Source organism: Pteropus alecto, unplaced genomic scaffold (genome assembly GCF_000325575.1).
Source record: "Pteropus alecto unplaced genomic scaffold, ASM32557v1 scaffold270, whole genome shotgun sequence".
Lineage (NCBI taxonomy): Eukaryota > Metazoa > Chordata > Mammalia > Chiroptera > Pteropodidae > Pteropus > Pteropus alecto.
This window is the reverse complement of record NW_006430735.1, coordinates 597,558-621,393: the sequence shown is the minus strand read 5'-3', so window position 1 is coordinate 621,393 and position 23,836 is coordinate 597,558. Positions and strand designations below refer to the sequence as shown.

Here is a 23,836-nt window from a genome sequence, read left to right as displayed (position 1 = left end):
TTTTTTCTAACTGACCTGGCATGATTAGTGGACACTGTTTGACTGGAGTTGTCAACTACTAATTGCTTTCTCATCAGCCCAATATTTAATGTACAATCCCTCTAGAACTAACTAGAACTAAAGGGAAACACTCAGAATTTTAGGAAGTTTCGGTTAGCAATCAGGTGTCTTCTGGTTTTCCTAGTCTACTCTTTGTGAGGTTTATACTTCATCTTAGAAGCTGAGTGACTGTTGCTCCTTTTTGATAACCAACAAGAGGCAGCGCCTGAGACCTGTTTGGCTGCTGTCCTGGATAGAAGAGTTTGGTAGCCCTAGGGAGACGAAATTCTTCAGGCTGGGGCACGCCCAGAGAAAAGGAGCAACACCCTCTCAGCCACTACTCTGTTGCTATGAAACAAAAGACTAGGAAGGTGAGCAAAGCAGGAAGTCCCGCCTTTTAGCCCCAGTTGGCTTTGGCTCCAGCTCCCAACGCTCACGCCCACCTGCCCACTCCTTATTGGTCAGCTCCCTAGTGCCTTGCATCCTTTCTTCCATTTCCTTTCCTTTTTTACACTTTCGTTCTCGGGTGAGTCCACTCTCCCCCTTTCCCTCTGAGTCCCTTTCTATTTGGGACGCGCGGCGTGCGGGCCTTCCTTTGGGGCCATTGTGTATGGTGTAAGACGTGGACCCAGTGTGGTTGAGAGGACGGGCGCCTCCCGCCCATTGGCGCCGCCCGCTGTCTGGCGGTGCACGGGTGTGCGGGATTGGTCCACCCCCGTGCGGCCCCGCCCCCAGCCCCGCCCCACGCCTGGGTCTCTGTGTGTGTGTATCCTACAGCGGTGGGGCGTCCAGCGAGTGGTCTCCTCCTCCAGCTAATGCCGCTGCGGCGTCCCGCGGCCTTCGGGAGAGTCGGGCGGGAGGGGACAGCGGGTGTGGATTGGTCTTCACGGTAATTGTTGCGTCTCCCTGTCTCGGTGGTCTGCGCTCTGGGTTGCTCCTTCCTCGGGAGTGTGCTTCTACAGTGATTACACGCTCCCTGCCCGGGCTACCCACGCACCCTGAGCTCGTACGGGTAGAGTCGGACCCGCGCACACGCGTGTCTCTGGACAGTTACGGCGCTGAGAGGCCAGGAGGGAGGGGGGAAAGGCTCGACGTTTCTTTCCGGCCAGGGGGCCCTGGGGCACCCAGGCGAGGGCCACGGAGGAGGAGGGGACAGTCCCGGCTCCCAGCTGCTGTCGCCGCCGCCGTCACAGTTTTAAGAGGGGTATTTAAAGACCGGAACCCCGGCCGGGCCCGGGGAGGTGGAAGAGGGAGTAAAGCCAGACGGGCGGCCGGGATTGCAGACAAGCTGGGAGGTGCGTCCACCCGGGAGCTGAAGGCGGAGCGCCCTAGACGGATGGGGCTGCGGGCGCTGGAGACGCGAGAGGATACTTTGTCCTTTCTCTGTCCATCTTCCTCCCCCAGCTGAGATCCGAAAGTGGCCGGGAAGGGGCCTGAGCAGGGGGAGGGGGCACAGACGTCCAGAAACAAAGCTTTGGGCAGACCCCCTACCCATCTTGGGTGCGATGAGAGGCAAGGACAAAACAAGTGAACTCTCGGTTCTGTGCCCGCTCTTGTCAGTTTCTCACTCTCTCTTTTAAAACGGGATGTTCTGTTTGTTGGTTTATTTAGCTCTTAACTTTAGGGTAACTCCTCGCCGCGTCGGTTTAAATAGCTGTGTTCCTGTGTCCATGTTCATGTGTCCATACTTGGTGATTTTAGCGAGGAATGCCCAAGTACTGAGCCTTTGTTGACAAGAGACGTGTCCTTTACGCTCCTGTAGAAAAATCCTTACGTTTATATAACTTGGCGAAAGCTAACAGTGAATGCGCGGTGTTTGGGGCTCCCCAAAACGTTTCTGGGGGCTTCAGTTCTAATATTTTCAATTGGGATTAAGGCAAGGAGGGGAAGAACATTGAGGTCTTATCTAGTGGCAGGGAACCTATGTAAATCTTTTTGCTGTTGCTACCAGTTGGGTATTAATCAAGCCTTCCTTACTTGAAATTTGAGGGGGATGCATCTTTAACTCTTAGTGTTCCAAAAGCAAATCTAAGGTTATTACTCCTAAACTTGTTGTGTGTAAATATTGAGAGTGCAAATTCACACGCTATTAAAAAGTTGAATCTGGGATTCTGGATTTTGTTCTAACTGATAGAAGAGGATGTAGGGGGCACAAGTTAACCAGGTCAGTTTTCTGTTGTGTAAATATTTTCATGACCAAGTAACTTTTCTTTTCTTTTCTTTTTTAATTCCAGATGGCAAATTCTATGAATGGCAGAAACCCTGGTGGTCGAGGAGGAAACCCCCGAAAAGGACGAATTTTGGGTATTATTGATGCTATTCAAGATGCTGTTGGACCCCCTAAGCAAGCAGCAGCAGATCGGAGGACTGTGGAGAAAACTTGGAAACTCATGGACAAAGTGGTAAGTTTTGTTTGTGTCTGTAAATAGTCCTGTTCACCCTGGATATGGTTTCTCCAGTTTCGTTTATACTGCTAATTAATAATTATTGTTGTATCAAGGGTCTTTTGATTTGGACTAACCATTTTTCTTACATCCACTTTGTGTTTTTTTTTTTTTTTTTTTTTTACTTTTGTACTACTCTTCAAGGTTCAAAGTTCCTCTAGTCCATATGATTCAGATATGCAATGATTTTACTGTTGGCTGCTCTTGGTTAGTGTATGGCCATAGATAGAATAGTTTGGAAGTGTTTGTTCTATCTTATGTGAAGTTGTTAAAAAAGAGTGCAGATGAGTAATTTAAGAAGCCTCTGCTGGACCACTCATGATAACTACAATGTATGGTGTTGAGAATATTTACAGGGGAAAAAACACAGATTAGTTCTTAAGTAGGGAAGCAGTATTTGAGAGAGTTTCCATTTTCATCTTTGAGAATTCATCTTCATTAAGAAACTTTCTTGTTGTTGTTAATGGTAGTTACAGTTTCTTTCATCTATTCCATTTTGAAACAGGAAACCTTTTGATTGCACATTGTTTATCGTGAAAGGAAAATTTATGATGGAGGTGGTGGGGCTGAGAATATCAGAAAACCTCTGTGGTTTCTGCATATTGCTTTCAGGTGAATTATAACTTCACAAGAAGAAATAAAGCTGGATGTCAGAACCAGAATTAATAGTTCTTGCTTTTGAAGCAGTAGCACTATCCTCTATATTTTGGTAAACGTTTTAGCACCTTATGGTTTTATTTCCTAGACATATGGGGCTAATTATAAATTTACCTGATTTAAGGCTCTTGATACCTTTATAATTGTGGAAATGGTGGTTTAAAAAAGTATTCCTTTGTAGGGATGTGCTAAAGCCTCCATGAAATCCTATGGTAGCAGTCATCTTTGGTTTGTAACTGTGTGCAAACATTTGCCACAAAAAGCCACTGTCAGTGGTATTAGCAAATATTAGTATAGGAAGGTGATAAGATTTACTTTATTTTCATTTATCCTTATGGAAAGTACAGATAGATAGATGAATGATAGGCCTATCATTCTGTGGCTAGTGGTGCTAAATGCAGAGCCAGAATATTTTTGCCGGATAAGTATCCTTAGTTTTGGGCTTCAGTGTGACCTATTTAAGCTCCTGCCAATTTATTCAAATTGTGATATTAAAGTGCTCCAGACAGAATGATGTCATAGTGTCAGAATGGCAACTTGCTGCTTGAGGTCAGGTTTTGATTTTAGCATTGGATACTTAAGACTGAAGAGTATGCAGTTGAAAAAATTACATATATTTGGTAGGCACAGTACTGGCTGTCTTTGTTTTTCTAAAGAGTATGCAAGTGAAGGTCACTCTTAATGCCTAAATCAGTATTTGGGTGTAAGAGAAGGAATCCAAGGTTTTTTCTCTAGCTTATCTGTTATATGAGTGGGCAAAAACATAGGTCAGAGTCTACTAGGTTGCTGCTCCTCCCCCTCCACCCTCTTCTTTGAGTGGTCAGAATTTGTACATTTGTGAATGAATGTTAGAACATCAAATGAAAAAGATTTATGTCAGGAACTGATGAAGTATAGTTAATATAAAGTCATTATTTTTGAAACTAAAAAATGTGTGTGTAATTTTGGTCTACAACTGATTGTTAAGTTTTATCCACTTTTAATTATTTCACTATGTGTTATGGTAAAATAGATGGTTATTTGATAGTTAAGCTTCTGCCATTGTTTATTTTATTAACCCTTTTGTGGGTTTGGGTTTAGCCCCCTCCATTTGAGAAACTTGACTTACAAGGAAATCTATTATCTGAAGTCTCTACTTAGTGGAATGAGGCTCTGGGTGTTGGCAAAGGTGCATCGTATGGCTTTTCATTTGTCTTCATTATTTGTCAATGGTAAAAATTGTTGTGTTTACTTATGAATGCATCCGTGGGCTTTGTGGAAGGAAATTACATAAATCATTATAAAAAAGTTCAGTATGTTTATTGCTACTCTGTCACACAGTAAGAAAAAGGCATTGATAATTACTAATTGGAAATATATTTTATTTAATTGTGTGACGCAGAAGCATTCCCCACATGTGTTTATCTTTTCTTCTTTGTCAGTGGTGAAGGAAGTGGTTCGTAATATCAACATTGTCCTAGTGATTACATCAGGAACTTTATTATTAGTCCAAAAGTTAATCCCTTGACACATTACCTAACTGTTTTGTAAAATAACTGCAATAGCGTGAGGTTAGCTTGTGAATAACAGAAAATCGTAACTTTCAGTTCTCACTGGAAGTTATGTAAAAGGCAGGGTAAAGTGTTTTGTTAGCATTTTTTCTTTATGAAGCCTTTTCAACAAGGGCAGATCTTAGAAGTATAAATAAGAAAACAAGCTTTAAGTTCAGTGTGTCTCAGCTGTGTACAAAGTAAAATAACTTATTTTACAGGAGAAATGAAGCAGTCTGAGATTGTAGAAGACAATCTAGTAAGTGTGTAGTTTCACCATTTTTTGGCCTCTAGAATTTAAAACAGTCAACTGAGATTCCAGTTCCAACTAACTGTTATGTTTTCAGAGAGCATGCTTTCTATACAAGGTCACTGAGAGTGGGAGGGAGTAATTGCTCAGTTGTGTTCCTTACAAGATGTAAAGTGTTTTGTAACAAAACTTCAATTACGTAGAGTGAGCAGAGTACATTTACTGAGAAAAAGAATAGTAGCATATTCCAACAGTCAAGGAATTTGGACATATAGTCTGGCCTTAGCTCTATGTGTCAGTCAGTGTAAGTCAGTAGCTGACCCCAAACTCTTCAAGTTAGTGATGCCTATTTCATACAGTCACAGAACTATTACTTGTGAATACAGATCTGGGTTCAAATACACTTGAAATACAGAGTCTGTTCTAAAGCTATTGCAGAGATGGGGTGTCTGAAACACTTAATAAACATTTATGGAGGGCCTACTATGTTTCTACTAAGTGCTTCATACTGGGGATGCAAAGCTAGATAAGATATAACTGCGTTTGATCTGTCAAGGAATTCAGGGAACAAACATCAGAGCCAGACATATAAATGGATAATTGCCATGAAACATGGAAAGGGCTGTAATACAGACTTACATAAAGTACAGTAGGAGCAAAGTAGAGAACAACCACCTTGTTTTTCTGGCCACTGTTTAGACAGTTGTCGTCTGGATTCTGCTGGCCCTGCCTCTAGGAACACCATTATCGCATTCTTGTTGGAAATATCGAGGTGAGGGTAAGGAAATGATTACTAATCAGTATGGTAGGAATGATAATTTATTAATGTGAGGTTCCTGAGCATGGTTTTCACAAGCATCTGATTAGCCAGGTGATAAAAAATGGAAGAAACAGTTTTCTTTCTAAAAGGTACTGAGCATATGTGGCTGCTCAGGAAATTAAAAAATAATTAATTGAAGCCAAAGAGCAAAGCAAATTGAGTACCTGCCTACGTTTTGTCTTATTGTCTTTGCAATTTTTTTTTTGAAATTACATTACTGAAAGAGTTTTAAAAGCCTTTAAAAAGCAATGCGAAACAGCTTTTTGTTGCCTTTTACCCTCAATATATTTAGTATTACATTTGTCTAGCTTGGAATATAATTCATTCCCTATCTTTATAATTTCACTGTGACCGTAATATATTTTAAAGTTCATCAATCAAAGATACTTCATTTATTTGCAACTATTTAAAAAAATTAGAGTATTCTTTTCTAAGTTGAATTCTTCATACCTCTGAAAAACATTGCAAGTAGAGTAAAACTTAGATTTTGATGCCTAATGTTTGTGTTTGCTGGGTTTGAGAATATCATCTTCATTGGACCCTTAGGATAAGGAATATCATTTATTTGAATTATTCTTCATATATTTCCTTAAATGAAATTGTTCTGTGTTAGAAGAATCATGAGCCCTAGTAGACTTGGAGAGATAACACATTAAGTGTCTGGGCGATTTTGTTTAGTACTGAGTTAGGTTTTGAATTTGTCCTTAAATGAAGTGATTTCACAGTTAGTTACTTGTCACTTCTAGGAAAAGTTTTTGATAAAGTAAAAAACTTAAAGTAATCCTTCCAAGAGTTACCTTGGTTTATTCTTGTGGTATAGGGCATGCACTTAGCAGAAGCCTTAATCAGTTAGTAATCTTTTAATTTGTACAGAATTTTAACCATTTAGATTTTGAATCTTCTTACTTTCTTTCAAAATTCTTTATATGCTGTCTGTTGATTTCATAATTCATTTATCATCCCAACTTTAGAGAGAGAGATTTATAAATAACCATATCATCCTGTAGAATGTAGTAGTGCTATAATGTGGTATAAACAAAGTGTTGTGACATAGTATTCCATGGGGGTGAATCTTGCTTGCTGGGAGTGAAGAGTTGGTGTGGAATGCAGCATGTTGGAGGTCCTACCCAGCTATTAATTTGTATGTTTTGGGTTCCAGTAAAGTGGAGGACATATCAGGTTGAAGGAATGATGGGTAAAGGGAGATTGTGGAGTGAGAGAAGGTAAGTTAGAGGAAGATGAAGAAGCTTTGACCACTCTGTCAAGGAATTTGGACTTTGTTTGGTAGATAGAGAACCATTGAAATCCTTCAGCAGAGAAGAAGTCAAGGCTGTGGTGTGATAGTTGACTCTCTTGAATCTACAAAGAAAATTTAAGAGAAAAGAAACTTAAAAGTAGGAATAGTGATCAGGAGGAATTAAAACAGACTGGGCAGAAAATAATGGAGGACTAAGAATTGACTATAGGTATGGTGAGTGTTGGTTCAAATGTAGGAGGCATTTTGGAGGTAATATCTGCAGGTCCTGGTGACCCTTCAGAGACAAGCTGAAAGAGAAGGTGAAGTGAAAGTGACTTTTGAGGTTTTCAGCCTACTTGATTCTGAAGGCAGTGATGCCTTTAATGATATAAGGAACATAGGAAGAAAAAGAGGAAGCTTGGGAGTTGGTGCATGTTAAGTTTGTTTTTGGCCATGTTAGGTTCGACATGCCAGAGTGAAATCCATTTTGAAGTCAGAAAATTGAATGTGCAGTTCAAGAGAGAAGTTGAAACTAGAGGTGTATGTTTGGTAGATATGCCCAGAAAGGTAGCATTTCAAGTTATAGAATAACAAGAGATTTGCAAGGCAGAGTGGAAGGTGAGAGTCAGAAAAAAAGTCAGAGATTGGAATTTTTGGCCGTGTGTCAGGTTGTATCTGTAATTAGGTGGCAATGAAGGAGAATGAATCCCTTTAGAACAGTGATGAGAGAGGTAGGAAAAGAATTAGAGCATGTTGATTTCTTGGGTAGAGACAGCTTTAATAAAGAGATAATTTCAAATTCTGAGAAAATCAAGTTCAAGTGGAGAAAACCAGGTAGGATGAAAATTTAAGAAGTCATTGAATTTTATGAGTACAGGCCACTTGATCTTTCAGAGTAGTTTCACTTATGTGATGGAGCTAGGTTAAAAAGAGTGTGTAGATTATTTAAAGATCGTTCTAAAAGTGTAACAGCTAGTGAGAGGAGAAGGTTATAGTTTGAGGGTTTGAGCAGAGTATAACTTTAAGTGTGAGTGCTATAGGAGAGTTTCATAGATTGAGGGAAAGGGATGTAAGCAGGGAATGATTTAAGGTGTAAGGGAAATAGAAATTGATAAAGCATCATCCTAGATTACAAGGGTGGGAGGGAAAGGCTAAGACGAAGTGGAAGAATAAACCCTTGGTAGAAAACTAAGTTGCTGTTAGAAGGGAAATAAGGAAATATAGAGAAGTTTTGAGGGAATTTGTAAGTTTATGTTGGGTTGTCAGGAAGTGATTTAAGGTATAACATTTAAAATGTTTAAACCATGTTTTAAAATTCTGTGTTATAGAATAAGCAATATATATATTAACCAGTCTTCTAATAATTAAGTGGGTAATAAGACATTGAAATGGAAATCAGTTCTCATCTTGTACATTAAGGTCATCCTAGAACCATGCTGTGACTTAATGATGCCAGGATGCTGTTTTTATCTACTCTGCTTGGGCACCGTATTTAAGGGTTTTTAACTTTTAAAGGGTTTTTAATTTTTTTATGGGTTTGTAATTGCGGATTTTTTTCCTAGTAATGAAAGAAGCATTCTGAGAATATCTTACTAAACTTTTAGCTCTTTAACATGTTAATGTTTAAGTATTTGTTAAGCTCATATTATCTTCCAATAGCAATAACAAAAATAATTATTAAATTAAATATTCTACCTGTTAAAAAATTTCACATCATGTGAGTACCGATGTACCAATTCCTCATTAGGAGGACTGCCCTGAGCTTATTAGCTTTATTTGCTGGTTTTCTACACAAAACATTTCAGACTTTTTAAGGGTTTAAGGTAGTGTGAAGAACTTTAGTAGCTTAAAGAGTTCTTAATGATCCCCGAAAAAATTGTCAGTACCCTTGGTCTAATACTCATACCTTTGCAAAACCTACAGGGATTTTGCCATATTGTGGTATAATATAAAACATGGAAGAGGAAGAAATACCAAGAAGTAGTGACTGCCAACTATGTGCCAAGTCTTGTGCAGAGGACTTTGCATTTTCTCTTTTAAGAATAAGAACATCCTAAGAGGTTTCCAGTAGAAGAAGCTGACTAAAGGTTGTAAAGCTAGTAAATGGCAGGGCCACATCCTAGGTTTGTTGGATTCTAATGTCTAATGTTCATAGTATGAAGATTCAAGCACACTGCTCCATGGAATAATATGACTCTGCCTCTTTCCATGAGAAGTAAATCCAAAGTATCTTTACTCTCTATATTCAATATGATCAAATTCTTTTCCAAACTTTGTACTAAATTTTAGGCAGATTTATTCAATATATTATAGATTTCCTATTTGTAATACTACCTTACTTCTTCTGAGAGGTTCTTCCTTTGTTCCTTTCCTCTTATTCTTTTTTTTTTTTATCAAATATTTATTGCACATCTACTATATACAAGATTCTACATTAGATGATGGAGCTAGACCAGTGTGATTAGATAGGTTCTCCACCCTTAAGGAAGTTCCATTCTCATTTGAAAGAAAGATAGTGAGTAAATGAATATAAAATTGACGTTTTAATTACTACTAGTCAATTATTTAATGGTACTCCTTATATCTATCTTCTAAAGCAGCGGTTCCCAACGTTTTTGGCACCAGGGACCGGTGCTCCTTTGAGAATCTAAAGCCCAATGATAATCTGAGATGGAGCTGAGGCGGTGATGCTAGTGCTGGGGATTGGCTGTAAATATTGATGAAGCTTCACTTACTTGCCCGCCGCTCACATCCAGCCGTGCAGCCCAGTTCCTAACAGGCCACAGACCCGTGCAGGTCCGTGGGCATTGGGGACCCCTGTTCTAAAGAAACCTTCATTGAAAGCCATAAAGGGATTGGTAGTTTCCTTCAAATCCTACTATAATTAATATACTAGACTCAAAACCAATTTTATATGCTGACCTTGTTTTGCCCAACTGATACTCTATGTAGAAAGAGTTTTGTATTATTTTTATACTTTTTACATTTTATACTGTATATGGTTTTGTATTTTTGTATACTTAATGATTTGCTGAATTAAAATGGGAATAACCCATAGTACTCATAGATGTTTTTATCATGATGATATGCTTTCATGTAACTGTAATAGGAACCTCTTACAACATTTACATGAGCGGAGACAAGGGATTCTTTCAGGCGTTCCATACTGTCTTTAAAAAAGCGGAATATTTCACTTTGCAGGTACATTACTTGATTTAATATGACTGAATGCTCCATGAGGCGAGGTGTGCTTCATAATGAAAGTCTGCTATAGTATAGACATGATTTCCTACTGTTGAAGTTTCCATTTGTTTCAGCTGAATTTCTTTCCAATATTTTAGGGGCTGATTTGAACCTTGTTTGCAAGAAATATGTTAAGTGACCTAATACCTCTTTGTTACATTTTGGCTGAAAATTTTAATTAAGATATAGTCGGGAAACTTTAAATGCAAGTGTTCCAAGAATAATTAATGGCTTTGAAAATTCTTATAACACTAGTAAATCCTGTGTTTATATTTGTGCCTTTGATTTGATACGGTTGAATATATATATTTTATGTATATGAATATATATTCATTACTTTATTGAAATACAAATGTAGTAAGTATAGATTAGACATATTTTTATGTATGTCAGACAATGTAGACATATATATAGAGGTCTCTTTAAAAATCTTTAAAAACTTTTAAACAAATACAACGAGCAGTTGTAGACCATTGTAGGGAGAGTGCCTGACTCTTAGGTCCAGACCTCAGTGTTCTGGGCAGTAAACTCAGCTAGGTTTTACTTCTGAATTCTACTGTTGTCATGCCAGAAGGAGGGAGTTGGTCTTGGTGATCTACAAGGTCCTCTTTAGTGATCTCTGAAATCCTTTAAGTTAATGACTATAATGGTATTTTTAGCCTAATTCCAATAATGTTTTGCCTTTTAGTTAAAAAGCAGAGTTACATTGCCAATGAACCAATCCTTTCATGGACCAGTCGATGTCCTAAGAAATTCATCATTGTATAATATGGCTGCAGATTTGTCCTTTGTGTAAGCTCTTCTGTGTTGAGACCCACTTTAATTCTAAGGAGTGACTTAGACATTTCTAGAAGAGTTCTAAGTTACTTGAATCTGAACTTGAATCTCACCTTGCGGTGAGCTTGATTTTTCTCCTTAATGTATTGCTTTTAGAAAAGCAGTTTTTCTTTCCCTGGCTTTTACAGTTCCTTGCACATAGTGGGCACTCAATAAATATTTATTGAAATGAATTGAATTTGACCTGCTTAGAAGTCATAGTCCTGGTGTAGGGTTATTCATTTTTGAAAGGAGCTGTCATTAATCAGAGTTTAATACTAATCTACCTGATGAACTGCATACTCAGAGGCATATGGTAGTACAGCATTGTATGTAGCAGTTACCAAGTACAGATTTAGAAAACTGGCCTACAAAAGCCTGAATGAACTGACTATCCTATTTCAAATCTACTTGTGCCACTCACCCATGGGTTTCCTGTACCCCTATTTTGAATGACTGCACTGACTGTTCTTTTCATATACCCTCCTCACTAGTGCTTCTCAAGCCTTTGCACACCCCTTTGCCTAGAATAGTGCTATTGCAAATTTAGCTATGCTTTTCTTGACACTCCCATGTAGATGTGAGTGAGCTGCTTCATTTCTCCCCTAACACATTATACTCTCCTCCTTTACCTTACTCAAATTCTCCTGTAATTCTTTTCTAAGCCACTAGTCTTTTTCACTAGAAAACTCCTGTAGGGACAGGTTGTAATTTGTGTCTTTTCTGTATTCCCTAGGGCCTGAAACAATGCCTGACACAACATTTGTGGAATTAAAAAAATGAATCCTGAAGTTCATGTAAATTTGCAAATGGAATAAAATAAAGATTTAAATGAGTTTAGTCAGGGATCATTAATTATATGTGTCTGATTCTAATTAAATTGTGATATAGTTAAATTGTGATATACAGCCTGAGATTCAGAAGATGCAAGCTCTTGTGTTGGATTAATGACTTTTTAATAGTTCTTTAATCTTTGTAGTTTTTAGTTTCTTTTATTTGAAAATGAATGGATTGGACAGGATCTTTACTAAGATCCCTTAGAGCAAGAATTACATTGCTCCTAAGTTAATTATAGAGAACTAGATCTCTTCTGCCAGACTCCTTGAGGAAATATATTCTAGTCATCCATAATTTCCTGGCGCAAAGCTCAGTACCTGGTATATAGTAGTTATTCAAACAATGTTACTGAATAAAGCAATAAATTCCCAGAAAGAATTACGATTTAAATAAAGCAAATGAGAAAGAGGTCAGGCAGAGAATAATAAATTAAAAATGGCTAAGATTTAAAAGAATCTATTAAAGAACGGTTATTTGGAATGTCTGAAAGAGTACCTGGGAGAAGTTTTTTATTTATCAGTGAAAATATTCACCAGTAGAGAAAATGAATTTGAAACTGCTTAGCCCCCTAACTACAAGTTAATAATTTATCAGTCTGTGACATGTACCGAGTTTTATGTTACTGAAATTAAACTGTGCCTGCAGTAGGATGTTGGTTGTAATATTTTTGAAATTGGTGCATACTTATGATACTTCTTTTAGTTTTAAGAATTGAAAAACTATATCCTGTTTCAACCATGATTTGTTAAGTCATTGACATATTTGTGACTTCATCAGTCCTTAGGGGAGAGTGAGCTTTTCTGATTATAAAAAAGTGTCACAAAGATAAAAAGTGTATAAAAGCTTCATCAGCCCTTTTAACTATACTTTTATTTAAAAAAATTGGCATTTAATAAACTATTTGCCATCTAAACCTTTTTATTTCTTTAGGAGATCAAAATAACATTTTGACATTTAAACTATGCCTATATTTTTGGGTTATTAATTTGAATACTAATATAGTTCAATCATGAAATCAAAGAAGTAATACTATTTGTGTATTATATATAAAAAAAGTATTCCAGAATCAATCAATCAAACCATCTGCACATTCTTTTATTAATTCTGTACTGTAGAATAGATATTTCTATTTTAGGCACTGTATACAAAGAGGAGGAAGATACAAAAATGCTCTCAGTTAAAATGCCCTCAGTGAGAAATGATTGTCTTAAATTAGGGACTGATGCTTGATAGTTTGAGCAAGATTTTTCTCCCCACAAAGGATAACATGGTTGATTAAAGAAAGCCAGTGAGATAGCAAGTTTAAGAGTATCTTTTTTTTTCATTTGTTGTTTCCTTGAGTTTTGTTTGTGGTTCTTGAAATTATTATTGTTCAACTGCTTTCTATTTGGCTCAGGTACTTTTATGAGTCCACAGCTGTGGATCCATGTTTTATGGAACCCGAAATTTGGAGTGGTCCTTTTAATAAAAAAGAAAACAAATATAAAAGTACAAATATAAAATTGGGTATAAAGATAAATTTTTTTAGAACAATAAAGTCACAAAAAGCTATAAAATTAAAAAATTGATAAATCTATAAATATCAGAGAATCTCGACTGTACATTTTATACTTTGTTACTCTTCCATTGTACACATATACTTCCAGTTCTGGGTACCACTGGATACATTCAGATGACCAGATTTGATCTGGACCTCTCTTCTCCTTTGCTGGACTAGTCGGTACCATGAATACTTAAAGTATTCCTGAAGCCGTTCTTTTATCATGACTGCTAACAATAATTTTAACTAATTTTAAAAATTCCAGAAGTGATTGTGCACTTAATATGTACCGTCTGCTAAAGCAAAACTAAATGCGTCACCAACTCAAATTCTAGTTAGCCAGATTCCAGAAATGCCCATGGCCACTCCAGTGCCACCCAACAGGAGGTTAAGTGTGATGGAAAGAAAACCATCTGGAAAAAAGGCAGAAACCTTAACAGATTGTGTTTAAAATATCTTGCTCTTGAAAATTTAATGACAACAAAAATATGATGAAGGCCTTAGAAGAGAGCTAAGTATCTGAGGGACCCTAAGGTTATGCTTCACTAGCTTTTCAGTGAATCTGCCTGTATGGGTGCATTTTACCTTTAAGAGTGTTCACCTTTACATTATATATGGTTTTCTGCAGTTCCCAATGATTTCACTAAAAAATTAATTGAATGGTTTCTTATGCCCTGGTTCAAGGGATAAGAATGAGATGTGTTAATTTTGACTGAATCACATGAACATGTGGAAGTGAATATAGTAGTTGAATTACTACCTTTTCTTGCTAGCAGAAGGTATTTTCAGTTCTGCAGGCAGCCCTAAACGCTCCAGTGGTTGGGTAGCACCTGATAGAATGACTGAACCGTCATGTAACACATGTTTACAGAAGTGGGAGGTCATATGGGGAGGCGGAAAAGACTCACTCTGACCTGACACCCATTTACTACTTCATTTATTCAGTTATTAAAATCGTACCTCTTTGTTTTATTCTCCTTAGGGTTAGGAACGATATACCAAAACATTAATTAATACCTATGAAAGCATTTTAAATGGTAGTTCAGTATAGTAAAATAATATATAAATATGAGACACTGGTTATCAGCAGAAGAGGCTTGTTTCCTCATTTTTGTTTAAAAAAGAACGTTAGTGGTATACAATAATTAACATTCTGTAGTTCTATTAAGCCATAAGCAATGAAACATTGTAGAAGAGAGAATGAAAACATTAGGGGTTAAAAAGTAAAGGTATGACATAAAAAAAAAGAAACCTGAATGGAAGGAGAAGAAAATAGGATTTAATTGTATTAAGATGCAAATATTTGTCAGTTCTTTGTAGATGGGCATTAGTAATTTTAAGATCAAAATTTATATTATGGAAAGCGAAGAAATAGTACATATTTCACTAAGTTTCCCAGCTTTTTTATGGAAGAAAGTGTTGTGATTCATATGAAATATTTTATTTTTGTCTTTATTTTTAGGTCAGATTGTGCCAAAATCCCAAACTTCAGTTGAAAAATAGCCCACCGTATATACTTGATATTTTACCTGATACATATCAGCATTTGCGACTTATATTGAGTAAATATGATGACAACCAGAAACTTGCCCAACTCAGTGAGAATGAATATTTTAAAATCTACATTGATAGTCTAATGAAAAAGTCAAAACGGGCAATAAGACTCTTTAAAGAAGGCAAAGAGAGAATGTATGAAGAACAGTCGCAGGACAGGTAAGAATATTTCAAATTTTATTTCTCTTAGTGTTAAGGTCATTTATGTTGCTTTTTGCTTCACAAGTAGCATAAATGTCACCATGTGTTTGTTTTGGGGGAAATGTCATTTCATTTGTATATTTGCTTTTCACATTATTTAGACCTTATAGTTTTATATAAATTTATGATACTAGTTCATGAGATAGTGTTCTTATTTTTAATAGACATTATATTTTAGAGCTGTTTTAGATTTACAGGAAAATTACTCAAAGCAGAGTTTCCATGTACTCCTCCCTCACCCCACATGCAGTTATTCCTATTACTTTCTAGCAAAGTGTGGTACATTTGTTAAAACTGTGAACGAATATTGATACAGAATTATTAACTGAAGTTCATTCTTTATGTTAGGGTCCCCTCTTTGTGTTGCACAGTTCTATGGGTTTTGACAAATGTATAGTGTCATATATCTATAGTATCATATAGAATAGTTTACAGAATCATATAGAATACTTTCACCATTCTAAAAATGTCCTGTGCTCCTCTCCATGATTTTACTGTCCTGAGAAAGTCATAAAGTTGAAATCATATCAAATGTAACAATTTCAGACTGGCTTCCTTCACTTAACAATATGCTTTTAAGGTTTCCCCATGTCTTTTCATAACTCGATAGATAGCTCATTTATTATTATCATTGGATAATAGTTAATTACATGGTATACCACAGTTTATCCATTCACCTACTGGCAATTATTGATAAAGCTGCTATAAATATTCATATGCAGATTTGTGTGGGCATAAGCTTTTTGCTTATTTGAGTAAATACCTTGATCTTACGGTAAGCCTATGTTTAGTTTTGTAAGAAACTCCCAAACTGTCTTTCAGAGTGGCTGTGCCGCTTTGCATTCCCAATGGTGATCAATGAGCATTTCTGTTGCTCCATATCCACCAGCGTTTGATATTGGAGACACAGTCTTGATTGAATGTGTGTGTGTCATAGATGTGGGTGGGAGATGTGGCTTCAGTTCCCAGTGAGAAACTGGAGTGGGGTGTCAAAGACTGCAGTCATATTAACTGACTCATTTTATAGCCAGAATTCTTGACTTAGAGTTTGTTTTTTGGCTATTTCAGGGTTAAATTTTAGATCTATTTTAAAGCAAATAAAGAAAATAATAGAGCTTTTCATTTCTGGGATATTTTAACAAAAACTAGAATATTTACTGATAATGATAGTCTGTTTAGCTGTCAAAACTGAAAAACTAATTAAAAAATATAATGTCTTAACATATTTAAGGAATTTTAGTTTAAGACACTTAATCGCTATAGATTTTAGTTTCCTTATTTATAGAAAAACCTCTAAGAAACTGCCAATGTTTTTTTCAGATTGAAAGAACTAGCCTAATGAAACATAGGATTGTATAAGAGAAAATTTAGTTATCTAGGTATTTAGATTCTGAAGTTGTCTGTTAGTACCAGCCAAACAAATAACCCAGAGTGAGTAAAACCATCAAATTCAAACGTAGAAAAACCCTCTACCAAATGTAAAATGGCATAAATGTTTACTTGTTTATAGTTTGCTCTCTAAATTAGTGATGAAACCTAAGGTAATCATAGGACTCTAACCACTTATGTAACTGGGCCCATCACTTAATATTCTTGGACCACAGTTTACACACTTGAAGGTGGTAAATCTTCCAATTGCCTTTTACCTTTAAGCTCTAAGACTCCAAGACTACCAAAGGGAATTCGAATTGCCACAGGGAGCCAGATGTAAGGTAGATAGATATCATAGAGACCATTTCTTATTATAGACCTTTCAAGAATGGCCAAGGTTAAGGGAAACCAGATGTTTATATTTAAAACTATATTTTCACTTTGTAGTTTCTCCATTGAGCTAATAAAACTAAGTTGTTTTAGAAATATATTTATAGTTCTTATTTAGATTTAGTAGTCCTGAAATTCTTCCTGATCCAGCAAGGTAATACATTCAGTTTTCCATTTTAAGGTATCAGGACAGTGAGAAGGTATGCAACTTCTAGGTCTAGGAATTTGAGTTGATACAGGGTTTTAACTGGATGTCCTAATACATTGTGTGGTAAACTTGTATCTTACTTTTACATCTTCTTTAATAACTTCAACCATTTTCTAACTCATTGGATATAACAACCATTTCATTTATAAATTTTGATATTTTGTGTTTTTTATGTGGGAGCATATCATGGGGAATTCTCTACAAATTTTGGTTGATTGTTCATAGATGAGGATAGTTTGCATCACATTGAGGCAGCTCTTTAAATTGTGTTTTAAGTGTCCAAGTAAGTTTTGTCACTCTCCTAAATTCAACCCTAAGACAAAAAGTTTGTTAGTTTCTGTGCTGGTATAGCTTATTCCTAACTGGATTTTACTGTTATTAATGTCCCATTTTCTGATAGTGTTCTGTGGCCAGCTGTGTTTATACAAAACTTTATTTGATAAATATCTAATCATCATTTATAATATACCATTCTTACTACACTGTAGTAAGAATGTTATATTATCAATAGTAAGAATGGTATATTATCATTTATAATATACCATTCTTACTATTGTTACACTGTAACAAGGACATAGATTTTTAATTTATGTTTCTTTTGATAGTAATATATTTTTACACATTTGCTTCTAGCTTCTCTTAAGATTCCATATGCCAACTGAGGCAAAAGTGTGCCATTGTATATGGAGCTCTTGGGCGTTTTGTTTTATAAAATATATATAAAAAAACTTCTTAGAATGTTCTCATGGTTTTAGGCAACAGAATATTCTATTTAGTAGAATGACTGTTAGCTAACATGTATGACGAACAATTGGGAATATTATAAATTCTCTGAACAATCTTTTTTTTTATTCTGAAAATAATGTCACTAAGGACATTAATATTATTAAGCTAAAAATGAAGGACAGTAATAGTAGAAATAGTAATTTGGAGTTAATTGACTAAACTAGTAGTGCCTTTAGTGATTTGGTACTTTATTGAATAAAATGGTGCTGGATGAGACCATGAATCAAAATATTTATTTTAATGTTCCTGTTGTATAAAAATAAACTTCTTTGTGGATTTGTTTTAAATGTAAAGGCAAATGGGAAAAATTTAGTTATCAAATTTTGAACTAGCTCTGTTTAATTGATTGCTAAAATATGAGTAGCCTGAATTTTTAAAGCAATTTCACATACATGTGATAAATATAAGAATAGAAAAGTAAATCTAGCAAATGGCACGCAGTGTATTTCCTGTGTAGAAGGCGAGAGGTAGAAATTATAGTTAGATAAATTCATTTGCTACTGAAATAGATATTAAGGGCACATAGTGCAAGCCTGTCGCTTTGGACTGATTTCTGGTAGAAGCAGGCTGCGTCCCTTGCTTGACTTTTACAGTAAACTTCTTCCTTCTCTAGTATCACTTTTCCCAAGTGTTTTTTTTTTTTTCCCCACAAACAATTGAACCTCACACTAAGTTGGTGCTTCTCCAGCTGAGTGTCCAAACCATTCTGTGCTGGCATTTCTGGGAAGAGCAATTCAGTGATTTTTGGCACACGGAAAGTTTTTGAGCATATGTGTGGTGTAGGGTTTGGGAATCTTGTAGAGAAAGTAGAATTTATAGTTTCAAGCACAAAGAAGAGGAGAAATTTTATATTACATTGCTTAAAGTTTTAGTGGCAAAAGAAAAATAGGTGTGAAGGAAGTTTGTTATAGCTGTTTAACGTTAATACTGATGGAGATGCCTTCAGTGATTTGAGTGGCAGTTTTACTGGACGACCATTTTGATAGTAAAATGTACTCTTTCATATAAAATGTTATGTATTAATCACCAGCCCTACAAGGCCTGGTGTTGGACAATGTTTTTAAGAAGACGTAGAGGTGATGGCCTAATGATATTCAGATTTTCCATATTTTAGAACTGCTTCAGTGAACCAGAGTGCTACAACCCATTTTTTCCTCCCACACTCTGGTTTATAACCGCTGAAACAAAACCAAAAGTCAACTGAGGTGGAAAATAACTCTTCGTTTGATAACCTATCTGTGAAGAAAATAAAGGCTTTTTAGATATTCATGCTAGGGCACAATGCATAGATGTCTCATTATTATTATCATTTCAAAGCCCTAGACCATTTCTTACGCACATGTGTTGTAGAAAACAAATCATAGTTTGCATAGCTTGCATAATAATATTAATTCCAATTAAGAGGTTTTTTTTAAAAGTAAGTTAAAATATGTTATAAAAAAATAGCTCTACAACATACTAGCTTTTATTTAAAATCTTTCAGGAAAAAACCTTTTTCTCCATTGACTGAACAAACAAAAATATATAACCTGTTACATTAATAAAGTGTCTTTCCCTCTAAAGGATTACAAATCACTGCTTGATGTTTGTATCTGTGTTGTAATTCATGAGAGAGTATACCAAAAACATTTGGAACTTATATAGTAAAGATACATGGTTAAGTTAAAAGTTGAGTCAAAAACATTAACTACAACAATAACAATAAAAGCAACAACAAAGCACAAAGCTGCAAACAAACCTATCTTCTTACCTCATACTGCTATATGACCAACATTGCTTTGGCATTGTTGTTGCATTTAATTTAAATGTTTAAATTCATATAAACACAAAAGATGTTGATTACATGGTCATTGAAGTAGTTTTGAAATTCCTCATGGATGTTCAGTTTAGTTACATAAAGAGATTGACCTGATTGCAAAATCGGGGCTTTATGTAATAGTTTTAATTATTACTGGACTTCATGGGTTAATGGCCTTATTTATAATGTTACTTAGTTCCACCTTTTCTCATAGGCAGCTCTGTTACATTGTGAGAAGGAAATGAAGAAAGTGTGCTGTTGAACTGAATGCAGGAATCTCATGCTCTGATGCCATTTCTGTTCCAAGTGTTCTTTGTAACCTTGGTCAATTTCCTGACTCCAATCTATGTTTTTTCAGCCTTTAAATTATTTTCTGGGTAGTCACAGTATTTTCTGGCTCAGATATTTCAACATCATAAAAGGAAGATGTAGTTTGTTTCAGACTAATGCTGCTGTTGCTACATTTGTCTATTAAATAATTTTTCAAATTCAGTAGTAGTTTATAATAATATAGTTTTTGTTATTACAGTAGTCATTTGTAGGAGAATTAGTCTTAGGGTTATGTCTTTTATAAATAACTTGTGCACTATTGAATACATTCCATTCTATGAAATATCTATTTAATGATGCATGAGAGAGAATAGTTTGCACTCATTTTAAAAATAATTTTACATTTAAAAAATTAGCATTGTTTATTTCTCTTATTTACAAATGGTGAAAATTGCAGTGCTTTTGCATTTCATGAGGACAAAGGACAACTTACAAGTAGAACAATATGATTTCTAAATAAATCAAAATAGGTTACTGACCTTTTCTGAGCCTAAGTATTGTAATATAAACATACACAGTCGTGGTTATTTTCATTTTCAGTGGAAGGCTAGAGGAATCAAAAGGTTAATTTTCAATATTTTAAAATGGTAATATATAACTTCGATTCAGAGGGCAAATCATTTTAAGCAGAACTGTGTCTGCCAGATAGGAAATGGAGTTTTCTTTAGAAAACCTGAACATCTTTCTGAGATTGACTTCATAAATGAATAAAAAGTATATTGTCTTGATGAGAATGCTTTTATTCGTATTTCAAGCATATGGGAGATGTGAATATACTTTTCTAGTTTGAAAATGGAGGGGCTTAGTTCTTTAACACACTATGAAAGTAGAAGCCCCAAGAAAGTTATTTAGACAATTGTTTTCAAGTTAAACAAAGGGAGTCTGTTAGAGTGGGCAGGTGAAAACTTGAAGAATCTTTGACTGTTAAGCACTTTATGGCTAACTGTATCCATGCTGCTTTGCTAACCAGATACAAAGTAATTTTCTTATTGATTTTCATGTAAGTGAAAAGTGAAAGGGGTTTCCCCAGCAGTTTCTTCTTTAGGGTACATTTTTAAAATACAAAAGGATACAAATTATTCAACTATAACTTAAAACTAAATCCACTGTTTTTAAATAAAATATTTACATTTAATCCATTTATTTGCTATTTATTTTACTTACTTTTTTTCAACCCTGTCTTAATACCATTTAGCCCCTAACTCCTAGCTTATTAGCTATTAAATTAATTGCAATTTATTTAATTTCCTTCCAGGTCAAATCATATATTATACACACATGATATTTTGATTTTAAGATTAAAGAATTTTTTTTTTTATTGCAGTTTAGAGTGTATCAAATGTTTATAAATTCCTGAGCATGATAACCATTGTATTGTAAGATAGTAAGCCAACTTACAAGACTCAAGTGAACTTGGCTTTATGGTTGAATACCTTTTATGTTTTCAGTCTTATGGCAGGCAGCTTATTAAAATTGATGTTTTCCTTTCAGTAAATATCTGGTGACATTCAAAATTGATAATTAAAATCCAGAAGCACTTAAGAAAGAATGCCTGTTTTTAGTTTCATAATAACAATACTCCCACAAAGAAGGTTGATGAATGATGTTTTTCAAGTGGCAGATTTGTTATTTAAAGAAAGCTCCTTTGGCAGTTTCTTACAAAACTAAATTAAAGTCTGTTTATAAAACAGACAAGCTGCAGTGATAATCCTATAGCCTGAGGAATGCTTGAAATCTAGCCCCAGAAGCATCTTTTTTCAACCAGAGTTTTAACAAAGGAGTGGAGTTTCCTGGAATCTAAACAGATTAACATCCAGCACTAATTGGGTAGGTCATAAAAATGTATTGATGTCTGACTATTTTGAAATAAAGTGCTTCAGAAATTACTCTTTTCTAAGCCCATTTTAAGTATTACTCTTTAGTCTTTTTAAAGCATGAGTTCTTGTTTGAGTGTATTTATATACATATAGTTTGTTGGATACACATATGAGGTCATTACAAGATTCAAATAATAGAGATTGAAGTTGCTCGCTTTGTTTAGTTGAACCATTAAACTGAAAGATAATTTAGATTTATTACTGAACTATATTGCTTTTAACGTCTGATCATGTGATTATGTAATCACAGATATGTGACTGCATTAGTTTCCTAGGACTGCTGTAGCTGAGTACCACAAATTAAGTGACTTAAACAATTTATTTTTTAAGTTGATTCACCGTTCCGTAGTCTAGAAGTCTGAAATGAAGGTGTCAGGAGGGCTATTCTCCCTTCCAACCCTCTAGGGCCGGATGCTTCCATGACTCTTTCAGCTTCTGGTAGCCCCATACATTCCATGGTTTGTGGCAGCATAACTTCAGTCTCTGTCATCCTTGTGTTCTCTTCTATGTGTGGGCGTGTTCAAATTTTTCTCTTCTTATAAGAACACTGGTTATGTTGGATCAGGGCCTAGCCTAATGACCCTATATTAACTTTATTACATGTACTAAAACTCTATTTTTAAATAAAGTTATATTCACAGGTAGGGTTGAGATTAAGATTTCTTTTTAGGGACACAATTCAACCTGTAGCAGTGATAAGTATGGCAGTGTAAAATTTATACTAAAGAGAAGAAAACTGAAACTCACTAGAGTGTCTCGTGAAAATGTGAAAACCTTGGTAGAAGATAATGCCAAACAAAATTACTTAAAATTATTTTCAATGACCTGTAACTCAAATATTTTTTACAGTTTTTCAGGTTTATAATAAAAAGCATGGTGAATTAATTTATTAACTTTTAGACATACATTGAAAAGCATGGTGAATCCAACTTTTATCAATAATAAAATTTTCATATACATTGACATAAGTGAATTTATAAGTACCTTATAATGTAACAAGCATTCTTGCTGATTTTAATGTATAAAATGCCATCTCTCTTTGGAAATTAATACTATAAGTGTGTATATTTAATTAAAAGTTACTAATAGCCCTGATATCCTCAATTAAGAATTCCTGTTTTCTTCTTTTATTTTGTGTTAAACTCTGGAGGATTAATTAAAATAGTTAAATATTACTTATGCCATCATTAAATCTGTTTACAAAGATTTCTGTATTGTAAATTAAGAAAAAAGAGGTGGGAGATGTTTTCTGTTTGGTAGCATAGAGAAGGGTACACTTCACATCACTTTGTGTCCCTAATACTAAGATAAAAAGTATAAATATGATTTCAAATTAATATTTTAGAGAATCGATTCAAAGATTTCAGTTTAAACAAGAGTAAATTATTGTCTCTAAAAATGACATGTTGACTGGGTTAAACCAGGGGTCGGCAAAGTGTACGGCGCTAGCTAGTAAATACTTTAGACTTTGCCAGATGGTCTCTGGCAACTATTCAGCTCTGCCTTTATCATTAGAGAAACAGACATAGACAATATGTAAATGAATTGGAATGGCTGGGTTTTAATAAAACTTTATTTACAAAAACATGGTAGACTAATTTGGCCTGTAGGCCACAGTTTGCCAGCTCTTGGCTTAAAATATGAATCTAAATTTTGGATGGTAAAATATTTAAAATGTTTTGTCAGTATAGGCTGAATAAATAAGTTTCATCAATTGGGAATGTGTTTGGCTAAAAGTAACAATATCTGACCAACAGTAGTTTATATATATAGATGTGTGTGTATTTGTGTGTATGTGTATGTAAAACTCAGTGACGCTGTCAGACATCCAGGCTCTTTCTGGTTTTATAGTCTTGCTTAGTGTTTGGGCTTGTCCTCATTCTAGTCACCTTACGGTTGTAGAATTCCT

The 23,836-nt window shown here is 35.2% G+C and overlaps 1 protein-coding gene across 6 annotated transcripts in view; it reads left to right on the top strand.

Annotated features, from left to right (window-relative positions):
• Window positions 1-466: 466 nt before the first annotated feature.
• The window catches only part of CBLB (Cbl proto-oncogene B), a 204,105-nt gene continuing 180,735 nt past the window's right edge, over window positions 467-23,836 (top strand). Inside the window, exons 1-3 of one of the 6 annotated variants that reach the window (XM_025050952.1) lie at window positions 467-565; window positions 2,274-2,441; window positions 14,875-15,125. In XM_025050952.1, the coding sequence (XP_024906720.1) occupies window positions 2,274-2,441; window positions 14,875-15,125 (419 nt within the window). In that variant the 5' untranslated portion in view covers window positions 467-565. Of the gene's footprint in view, window positions 566-782; window positions 929-958; window positions 1,335-1,569; window positions 1,595-2,273; window positions 2,442-14,874; window positions 15,126-23,836 lie in introns of those variants that run through there. The other 5 variants (XM_006905441.3, XM_006905443.3, XM_025050949.1 and 2 more) reach the window with 5 other exon arrangements.